The 11663-nt window shown below is 33.8% G+C and overlaps 1 protein-coding gene across 1 annotated transcript; it reads right to left on the reverse strand.

Moving 5' to 3' along the window:
* Positions 1-5729: 5729 nt before the first annotated feature.
* Positions 5730-11660, reverse strand: LOC132274639 (uncharacterized protein At4g06598-like). Its single transcript, XM_059775963.1, has 5 exons — positions 10536-11660; positions 8742-9425; positions 8385-8460; positions 8135-8261; positions 5730-6233 (listed from the first exon to the last, which is right to left on the reverse strand). Exons 2-5 carry the CDS (start codon positions 9395-9397, stop codon positions 5995-5997), a joined length of 1098 nt encoding a protein of 365 aa, XP_059631946.1. The 5' UTR covers positions 9398-9425; positions 10536-11660; the 3' UTR covers positions 5730-5994.
* Positions 11661-11663: the final 3 nt, after the last annotated feature.

Genomic DNA, 11663 nt, shown 5'->3' on the forward strand with positions numbered 1-11663 from the left:
AAGAACGGTTTGAATACATGTCGGCTAAAAATATAATATTTTATTTTTTAGTCGAATACGAAAGATAAGTAGAGTGATTTTGTTATTATTAATTTTTTTGAAAAAAAAAAATGTAATTCAAAATATATTATAAATTAACCAAAAATAATAATATAAATTTAAGAAAATAAATTTAACAAAAATCTACCTCTAAACTTCAAATTATTAATTTATTTATGATTATACAAATAATATATTATATCTATATATTACAATATATATTATATTATTGTTTTTTAATGTATAATACTATTTAATTTATTATATTGTCTTATCCGTATCATATAATACTAATTTTTGTATCTCTATTCGTATTTCTTAGATTGAAGGCAATACTCAAAATTGAAAAGAGTAGGGAATAAATTCATATGAGAGACTCATTCATAAGGTTTAGCTATTTATTTTTATTTTTCAACAATTTGGCAAGTTAAATTTTGATGCGTTTTTGATATAATTTTAACACCAAGACTATTTTAGGAAACTTATGAATTACTTTTCCTTTGTTCTCTCTCTCAGCTGTTAGTCCCCATTTCATTTTGATCCTTGCTCCCTTCCATGGGTGTGGGGAGGTGCCCTTGCTTACCTCTCATATTTTAATAACCTTGACGTGTCTCAATAAATTGGCCTTGTGGGTGGTTTTCATGTCGTTTTTTTGTTTTTGTGTGACTAGATCTACTCTTGTTTGGATTGTTTTCGATTTGACAAGATGTGTGCAGACATCTTGTGAATGCAGTTTTAGAGTTGTTACCTTGATGATAATCTGATCTTTGGTCACTTTAGTTGCTGCTCTTCTCTTTTGGTAATTTTTATTTTAGAGCGGTGGTTCTTTCTATTTTTTTTTTTTTTTTTGTGATTTTAATTATAAAGAGGTGACTCTTTCTCAACAAATTTAAAACATGTTTTTTATTTTTTTTAATTTTACTTCATGATATATATATCTTTATCTTACTCGACTTGTACTTTTGTACCGTTACTTGCCTTTTGTCTTTCAAACGATGAAAAAAAAAATAAAAACTATTCGCTGTTTGATCATGGAAAAAAAAAAAAAAAAATTACTTTTCAAAATTCATGATATTCAATGGAGTAGTATAAAGATGAGCGTAGGATAACACTTATGAAGCGAGATCTCATCATAACCATTAGGAATTAATATGATGACGTGTGGAAGACTGATTGGTTGGGATTATCGTCCGCCCACGGTGGTACTTTGCTCGTGAAACGTCCCGAGTCTGAATTATCGAAAAAGTGGGACCTACCCACGTGGTATTCTGATAAAACAGTCAGATGATCTGACGGCTGGAGATGGAGTGAAAGTGTAGGTAGAGTAGTAGGGTATGGGCAAATTGTTTTTGTACAACACGTCACGCTTTTTCCCGCCATACTGAGGGTGGGGTCCACGAAGGGAAGGAGGAGGAGCGTGGTTTTCAAGGTAACTGAAGGCTCACCCTCCAATTTTAGGGCCTCTAATGACTGACATCTGACATACCTAATTATAATATCTGTCCGTCCCTTTGACATTTTTTTTACTCCATAATTTTGATAAAAAAAAAAAAATTCCTAATTTTTTTGTTAAGCCATTTTTTCTTGTGCCACTTCTATGTTATTATAATTGCTTATGCAATAATTTTATATTATTTATGTACGAATAATTATTTACCTTACTTATATAAAGACAATATTACTTATATAACCAGAATTTTGTTATATAGGAGTATTACGTATGTGTTATAGATGGATTGTGTTGCACTAATATACTATTCGAGACACCAAGGCACAAAATGTTTTTCACAATCAAGGATTTGAATTTTACCAAAGTTATATATATTCTCATTATGAGAAAGATTCATTCAAACGAAAATTTATTGGATAGTTCCGAAATAATTTGTCTCGACCCAATAATTTAGTGACACACAAACTTAGTATGTTTAGATATGAGGAGTCATTCAAACATATTAAATACAATTTTGGTCTCAGAAGAGATATTGTTTTTGGAGTTGAGGGAGCCGATACTATATTTAGATATGGATTCATGCTTTGTTTCATTCTTTTTTGGATTAAAATAGGTAGAATAATCACTCATATCTCTAAATGTAATGTACAAATAGTTTAGAATTACAAATTCATGAAAGTGATAAATAAGAATAATAACTTATTTTTGAAATAAATTTAACTTCCTCTCGGATTTCTTTATTTATTATTTTTCTACAACTCGAACTTATATGACATTATCTGAAATATTTTAGGGAGTCTTATACTATTTTCTACTTGATTATCTTGCTTTTATTCTCCTCCAAAGCCTAAAACACTAATAGAGAATATTAATGGACTCATTTCTATCTCTCGAGTAAATTAGATAAAGACTAAAATTTTGATTTTATTACTAAATTTATTTGATAAAAATCTCTGCACTAACTTTTTCTGGTAGAGTTTTTTTTATTCAAAATAGCATTGTCTTTTAGATATACATATATGTGTGTCCATTAGAGAAAATTATTTAATTAAAAAATTTTGGACGAGGGTAAAATTAATAATCTAGTACATTTATTATTATTGAATTGCAAGATGAAATTAATCTCAATTAAAAGTATGCAATTTAATTGAGTATGCTCTCAAAATTTTATATAAGAACTAGATTGTAAAGAAGGCTAAATCTATCACTTTGTAGAAAATATTCATTGAAATATCAACTTACCTAAATATTACATTTGTCACTTTTTAATAATACATAAATGTATTTTTTTCGTTGACTTATATTTCATGGAATATTTTGGCACAAATGATAGTTTAGTAAATTCAGTGAGTCTAATCCCTGGTGAGCTTAATTGCAGCTATTAGGAACCTCAACACCATCAGATACAAAATTACAAATACATTGGGACTTCAAACACTTCTCATGATGCTGCCTGCTGGTAATTGAAATTATAATAATAAAGTATAAAAAAGAGATATGAAATTAAATTATTCATTCATTGTTTTGGCCCTCTTGAGTGTGTGAGTTAGTTGAGGTTATATTTTTTATTAAATAATTTTATTTTATTTTTTTATATTTTTTATAAAAATAATTTCAACTTTTAAAAAAAAAAAAATTCATGGACATTATTATAAAATCAATAATATAAGTGTTTTAAACAATATTGTTATTAAACGAATTAAAAAATATATTAATTGGAAAAAATATTTTATATAATTGATTACTAAAAAACGTGGAATGATTTTTACCAACAACAATTATATAAGAGCCATCTTCCTAAGAGGGAGAAATTAATAGTTATAACGGTTATCTCAAGTTATTAGTATAACTAATCAATACAAAAACTCCACTAAAGTAAATGATCCCGCAACGGTTTAGTAAATTATGAATCCAAACCATCTTACTCTAGTGGAGTGTTTGCATAATTGCATTGGTTGGTTGTATCAGTGGCTTGGCACAACTTTCTCATAAGATGAACCACGAGCTCTTCTTATTTTATCATTGGATTCTAACTTTTTGAGATATGGATAAATTATTTAACACATTTTTCAATCCAAGGGCTAAATAGGGAAAGAACTCAAGGCTATTCCCATGAGATGGTCCTCTTAGGAGACTGATAAAAGGAGGTTACGCCACACAAAAGACACGCAAGAACTGAGAAGGATATCAGTATTGTATGAAGAATGTGGAGTTATATAGTCTTTCTAAATTGTATAAAGAATTGAGTAGTATCGTAGAGAGTTGAAAAAATCTAGAATGTTGGAGAGTTCGCTGTACATAATTGTAGAGCATAGACCGCTCCAAAATTGTAGAGAATTTGTAGGTATTTAAAACGATTTTTAGATCTTGGAAGGATTCATATAAATAGGGAAGGATGGTTATTCGAAAATAAGCTACAAGTGAGCGAGGAGCCACCAATAGTAAGAGTGTTTTTTACAACACTTTTCTGAGTGGTAATAAGAATTAATATTCCAAGGATTTTGTGAACTCGGCGGTCATAGTCATGAAAAACTGTTGAAGCATCTATGTTTGTTGAATGTCATAGTGGTGAGAAGAACGGTGAATGAACCTAAAGAATAATAATGTTAGAATGGTAAAAGTAGAATGTGTGTGATGGTTTTTTTTTATTTCATTTTCTAGTACGTTAAAGGTTTTCTACTTGATTGAAAAACTCTACTCTTTTAGTTTAAATTATTAGTTCTTAATTCTTTTAGTTTCTATTTAATTATTGTAGTTTATCTATTTCATCTGCTTGAACTGGCAAGAAAAACTATTATTATATATATTTTTTAACATTTTAAATTTGATATTAAGACTAATTATAATGTTGTAGTCTATAATGTGATATAGTATAAAAACAATGGTCTTCAAAGAATAATCACAAGTAATCACCAATATAAAAAAAAAGAACAAATTCCATCATAAAAAAGATGAAGAATTACAATAGAGAATTTTTTCTTAATCTCTCTCAATTGGTCTCTTGTGTTGGCACAAATTAATTAATCATACACATGTATGATAATCATATTTTCATTAAGTCATACCCTAAATTCCAATTAAGGTTCACGTAACTTTCCAGGAGAATTGAACCGGTTCAGAACCGGTTCAACTTTGTTGTCTTACGTGATGCACCAATTTAAGAAAAGCTGAACCAATTCAGCATTGGCATGCGTAGTCAAAGTCTACGCCACACTTGAATCGACCTAGGAACTGGTTCAACTTTGGCAGTAGCCAAAGTTAAATTTGCACCTCCAGTTGAACCAGTTCAAAGACCCCTAAATCAGTTCAAATATGTCAATAGACAACGTAAAAATCCAATCAATAAGTTTGAACCTCCCAAATCCTCCACGTAATAGACCCCACAAAACCACAACAGAACTTGAAAGGTAATACTTAATTAATTCAAACATATTGTCTTGTAAGTCAATATATCTTTTGCCAGAAATGTCTTCAAGTAAAAAATATACCAGGTCCCTATAGAAACTATTGGAGTTTCCTACTAAATTAACTCTCCTACTATTTTTTTTTTTTAGGTTTTGCAATTCTAATCTGAATACAGTATTTTCATACTTTTCAATTCTTTAACAACAATGTTAAGCAGAGTCGCATTTATGCAAATCTGTTGATAAGATTATGTGCACATTATTTTGGTGGGTGAGCACATAAAATAAAGGTTAAGATTGCATAATCGTGTGACTGTACTTATCATTTTTCTTCTAAAAGATGTTTAGTTGTTGATAATATTGCATATTATTTAATAATGGCGTTGGAGGAACATTTTATCGTTCTCAATAAGCAAGGGATTAAAGTCTGGCAGAATTAGAAGGGAGCTAAGGGGGTCGTTGCCCCCCACTTTTTCTTTTTTTTTTTCTTCTTTCTTTTCCCATAATTTTTTATAGGCCTCAAAAATAGTTCTGTATTAACCATGGATTGTTGATTACAACAAAGGGCCATGACCATTGGAAGACGAGTGGGTGAAAGAACAACATAGATTGATCAAATTACATTGTTTACTAGCATTAGGGACGGACCCATAGAAGTATGTGAGTGGGGGTGACTTTTAACAAACAAAAAAAAATCCGTGTCGATGTTTACTAGCATCAGGCACGGATCCCCTGGGCCTATGCTAGATCCGTGTTTGACGAGCATGCTTGACCAGCCAAATTGATTAAAAAAATAATAATAATAATTTTAAAGCCTCCAAACATACCTTTAAGCTAATTCTTGACAAGTAATGGAAATCATACATGCAAACATGAAATGTGTACATATATAGAAACATCAGTAATAATTAAATACAATTCGCTATTCAAATGAATGACCAAAAGGTGCTCAGGCATCCTAGAGAGCCAATACACAAGGCAGGGGCAAACTGCACTAAAATTATTAAGGCCCTGTTGAGCCCCAGACTAAAGGGCGGGAAAAAAAATGCTTATATGAATGAATAAAAAAAATCCCTAGTAGATGTGGAGAATGATATGAGATTAAATGTGGACTGAGCTGTTGACTGAACCACTGCTAGAATCGGCTTCCTTGTGTTCTATGGAGAGGTTAGCCATTTGGGGCTCGAGGTCTCTACTTTTGGATCGATGATGTTTGGAATGCTGCTTTTGTTGGTGGTGGTGTTGCTGTTGCTGTTGTTGCTTTTGCTGCTGTTGCATCATCTGAAGTTGATACAGACTTTTAAGTCTTCCAATCTCTCTCTCTAACATATCCTGCTCCACTGTAACAATAACAAATAAGCAATTACTGCTTCATGCTCCCAGATCACAAGTCCGAAAAATTATATTAAAATATATAGAATGATTGTTTGGATTGTGCTTCCACATTCCAGTGTCACAAGCTAAGAGATGGCACGAGACAATGCTCTTGACGCCTAAAAGAGTGATCAATGAGTTTGGTCAAACATGAAGGACTGATGCCCGTTAAGGGGCATGGGGACACATTTGCATGCAAGTTGTTGCACCTTCATAATTATTGAAAACCCGGTCTTGGAGTCAATAAAGTGATTGGAGTATATACTGGAAAATATGATAATTAGCTGGAGGTTATAAGAAATCTATAGCAATGGACACACACGAACTCAAGAGCATTTCGAATCTGGTATGACCAATTATGATTCGTTGAGCATAGATGACATGTCTCCCTATTAAAGGGATAACTTCTCAATTTGCTGTTATGAAGGAAACACATGCATGGTGAGTTTCTATCATCCATGCAGTGCTAAATTAGGGCACTAAGGGGGCAATCATGAGGCAATTTTTAGGCGCTTAGAATCACTACATCTACTTGAAAAATGTTATATTGAGCTGAATAAACTGTGGGAAACTACCTTGGCCCATGTCCCAATTAATGGGCGTTCACTTGGATTTTCACCTTGTGGCTAGAGGGTGCATGTATTGAGGAAATGATGTTCTTGCTCGTTATTTTGTTATCAGTGATAAACCATGTAACTCGTCTGACACTGACTGTTTTGAATGAAAACATATGAGGTGCCATAGCGCATTGCTGACTTGTGCTTTGGGCAGAAGATGGCCTAAGTTGCTTGTAAATTGAGTGCATAAAGGATTATACTATTGCTCGAAGGCAATTCTCACTGCTTGTTTGGAACTAAATCATTCCTTGGCTATTCAAGGTACTTTATGCAAACCTAACACGAGATGTCGAGCCAATGTGAATCACATAATTAGATAGCTTGTGGACTTGGCATTACAATTATGTTGATGTATGATGTTTTATGCTGGTGGCCTCCAGTTACACTAGGGTACATGGTTTTGTTGCAAGAAACGTTGATAAAAATATCTCGATGTAATCGGTGTATTGCCCTATAACTATTTGGCTTAGTACAGAAATCGGTAAATTGGATAAAAAAGCTTCCTGGTGGCATCCAGTATACAGGGCCTTTCGATAGCGGTGCTTGTTTGGGACTTTATGGTTCCTTGGCTATTCAAGGTGTGATATGTAAACCTAACACAAGATGTGGACATACCATCTTGGTCGAGGCCAACGTCAAGAACATAATTTGACAGCTTTTGGAGATGTAGCATTATAAGTATCTTCTTGGTGTAATGTTTATGTGGGTGGCACCAAGGAACATGGTTGCATCGGGTAATGTCTTCTTGATGTGATCAGTCTCTTGTTATAACTAAGCTCGGTATGTTAAGAAATCAGTAAGTCGTCTATAGAAGCTACTTGGGATGAGGAAGCTTCCAGATGGCATTAGATACATAGGGTCCTTTGATTAGGGTTGGTCTTGTTGACAAAGGTCTTAGGCTTGACAATATTAGAGTCGGATCATTTATTTACTCAAATGCTATCTTTAATTCATTGAGTTTAGGCATTGCACAATACAAATAGTTTGAATTGGAGCTAGGATGGAGGTGATTTATCATATATTAAACTACATTAAACCTTGATGCTACTATTTCAGGAATCCGAGCTTGAGACATTGGAGGGGGTGACTAATCATATATTTCTGTTTCTCTACGGACAGCCATTATAATGCGAGGAAGCTTCCATTCAAGTAAATACAGCCAAAAAAAAAATCAGTGCAAAAGGAAGCACATATGTAAACAGGGCTTAGACTTCACATAACCAACAATGAATTGGAAAAGAAACACTTACAGTTTTTTATAAGTTGCTCCTGGGATAAACTGTCTAACCGTTGTCTCAAGGCTCTGTTTTCCATGCCTAATATAAGATTGCGCTGATCAAGAAATTCAAGCTCAGCTGAAACTTCAGATCCTTCAGCCTATAAGGCCAGAAACAGGCAGAAAAGTGTTAATACTTGTACCATTAGCACAATTATCAACAATGCTAACATGCAAACACTGCTAAAATTAAGATATAATGCTTCAAAATTCTGTTGGCTTGCCTGTAAAACGTGGACATGCCTTTCCAGTTCAGCTATGTACTGAAGTTTCCTGATTCGTGACCGTTGTGCAGATTGCCTGCATTTCATAATGTCATAACAGTTTTAAGTATGCATATCAGGTGAACAAACAATGCGGACATTTTCTAAACATAACGAAGCAAGTTTACATAATATGAAAAATGCCTTAAGACGCATTCCGGATGTTAAAATAGCATGCAGACACTTATATTGGAGCTTGTGTTAGTTAAATCAAGCACATTTCAATATCAACAGAAAGCAAGAGAATTTCTGTTGGTTGAATCAAGGTCATGGGTGACATAAGAACACGGTCACAAGAAACATGATTAGAACACATACTGTTTAGCACGTTTTGCATCTATCTTGGATACAGAAGGCTTAGCTTGCAATAAGTTAATTCTTTCAGTAGAACTCTCTTGGTTCTGTGAACCTCGTTCCTCTTGGTCGCACTTTTCAGTGGCTGTAGATGGCACCCCATCTGATTCTGGCAGAGCACAGGATGATACTGAGGTTTGAAGAGAAATGCCATCCCTTGTAGACGAAAGGCCACTTGAGCAGGTTACATTTTTTAAAGATGATTCATTAACCCTATGGTTCTGCTTATCAAAAGACCTTGGCTTCGTGTCAGAGCTGGAACTCCAAGAATCTTTATAATGAACAAAATTCTGAGAGCCCCAGGAAGGTCCTCCAATAATATTTTTCAATTTGTGCCTCTCCCATGTGCTACATGTCTTAGCTGATGTACCTGCATATGCTAAAGAGTCACTTGATGAACGTCGGTGACCTCTGTGCACCAGTGTCTCTGGCTCGTTAAGAAGGTCATCAAGCCAAGAGGGTTGCTCCTCTAAGAGAAAGCTCTCAGAAGAACAACGTTGGTAAGACAATTTCTCCGTTGGCTTTGGAATGCTTTGCGATCCTACCACAGAAGAATCAACATAGGATGAAGAAACACGTGGAAACGGGCTTATAGGGGGGAGTAGCGTCTGTCTGCTCATGTTTGGAAAATTTATGAAATTCAATAACCTGTTTGAATTTTTCAAAATCTAAGCCTGTCAGATCAGAATTTGTCATAAAAGGACAGAAACATCAGGAATGCTCAAGTATAAGTGCAAAGACATAGCTATAACTGTCAAAAGCAATTATTAATGATATAAATCATTCAGGAGATAAACAAAACAAGCAGAATTATATAGCATCAGTCTCGCAAAATGGCAAACAGCAACATTGCTATTGAAAAAACGTTGTTCAACCACTACTTGACACTCTATTATGAGTTTTTAGTTGATTTATGTTGATTATTGAATGTTTTGGTCATGCTACAATGGTCCAATTTGGGAAATATAAAATATGTGAAAAGATTTCCCTAGTCCTCGAATTCAATGGATAATTCATGAAATACATGTGATTTGGGCAAGACATGCATCAAAATTCACACACACACACAAATGTGTGTGATAAGATTTCCCTAGTCCTTAAATTCAATAGATAATTCATGGAATTCATGACATACATGTGATTTGGGCAACACATGCATCAAAGTTCACACACAGATACACACACAAATGTGTGTGATAAGATTTCCCTAGTCCTTGAATTCAATGGATAATTCATGGAATTCACATACATGTGATTTGGGCAACACATGCATCAAAATTCACACACACACAAAAGAGGTTATTTCTATGTATTCAATTTTTAGCTTTCTTGGTTTCTACATCAACACTCAAAGGGATGCCCAACCAGCAAAAAGGATACTCTGACATTAATTGATTGAAAATATAGTTTATGGAAACGATACATATGACATAAAGCTTAATCATGACAAATCTTTTTCCAATATCAAGCTCAAGAATATTTCAGTTGTAAATTGGCCTTACAAAGTGTTTTCATATATGATCTCGTTAGCTTTAAAAGGAAGATAAAAATTGCGTTCACACAAACACACACTTATTTACATATATAACATTGGGGGAGAGAGAAGAACAGATTGAAGAAATATAAGATTAAAAAAGAAAAGAAAAAAGAAGCAGATCTGAATTGAGTGCCTATGTATTAAATTAAGTGCAGACAAATGCACACACACACACACACACACATATATATATATATTATAGAGAGAGATTGTGTTAGTACCGTCACCGGAAGGGACAGTGTTGAGAGCGGTGGATGGGAATGGTGATTCATGAGCTGTGAGTCCAAATTGTCTCAAATCTCCATGAATTTGCGGAGGGCAGAGCATATGCTAACTCCTTCGTGCTTCTAACTCTCTCTCTCTCTCTCCACCTGAAACAGGCAGAGAGAGAGAAGGGCGGAAAGGTTCGCGCGCACTTTACGTAACGAAATGAAAAAGGATCCGTTTGCTTTCTTGCGAAATACTAGTAGTACTACATGTTATGTTCTGATCCGCCCCGTCAATCTTTCAACACTCATCTATCTACGCCCCAATTTGAAAGCCCATACCAACTTTTCTATGGACCAACTTCGTCGAACCTTGGGCCTTGCAAGGTTCGAAACCAAATCTGGCTCCATTTGAAGTAAATTTGTTTTCATAATGTATATATTTAACAAAGCTTATAAAGTATATAAAGTAAGATAAATAATATTAATCACAAAATGAGACTCAACTAGATAAACAAATCAATCACAAAATGTATTTAACTCAAGTGCACACAATGCCCTACGAAGAACTGAAAATAATTTTTGAGTTCTAACTATTACTTATAGTAAAATAAGACATCAGATTTCTTTTATTTTTCCGTATTTCTTTTATTTTTCAGTTTCGAAAGAGTAGGTTGTGTGACTGCTAACTGTGTGCTTATTTGCTTTTATGATGCGTTTCTTTCTTTTCTCACTTTTAAGCTTCGTTTTTTACAAATAGAGGGAGTCAGCCAACTACATCACTCTTTGACTGACTCACCCAAGCCATTGGAGCAAGGTCTACAGTTCTACTCATTATGTGGTCCTTGCAATAAATCGAGAAATTTTTAGGTTGAAATCTGTGGGCAATTTTGACAGAATAGAACAAGGGCTGTAGATTTTATGCGCAAATAATTATTTATACCATAAATGTACATTGAAATGCACAAAAAAAAACACTCAATAATTGACGGCCTGCACGGGCCGTATACTGCACATTCCCGTTCTACCTGATTTGGTAAAATTGTGTGTACCTGTCATACCAGCATGCTGACTTCGCTACGAAACAATCTACTTTTATTACAAACTTCATATAACGCCTGCCAGAATACAATATAGTGAGGA

Source organism: Cornus florida, unplaced genomic scaffold (genome assembly GCF_030987335.1).
Source record: "Cornus florida cultivar Cherokee Brave unplaced genomic scaffold, ASM3098733v1 CherokeeBrave_3.0.0_Hap2_Chr09, whole genome shotgun sequence".
Classification (NCBI taxonomy): Eukaryota; Viridiplantae; Streptophyta; class Magnoliopsida; order Cornales; family Cornaceae; genus Cornus; species Cornus florida.

Coding starts and splice junctions, on each gene's coding strand:
- LOC132274639 (XM_059775963.1), bottom strand. CDS start 9,397: ATGAGCAGACAGACGCTACTCCCCCCTATAAGCCCGTTTCCACGTGTT. Junction 8,461..8,741: donor GATGCAAAACGTGCTAAACA/GTATGTGTTCTA, acceptor TATGAAATGCAG/GCAATCTGCACAACGGTCAC. Junction 6,234..8,134: donor GGAGCAACTTATAAAAAACT/GTAAGTGTTTCT, acceptor TTATTGTTACAG/TGGAGCAGGATATGTTAGAG.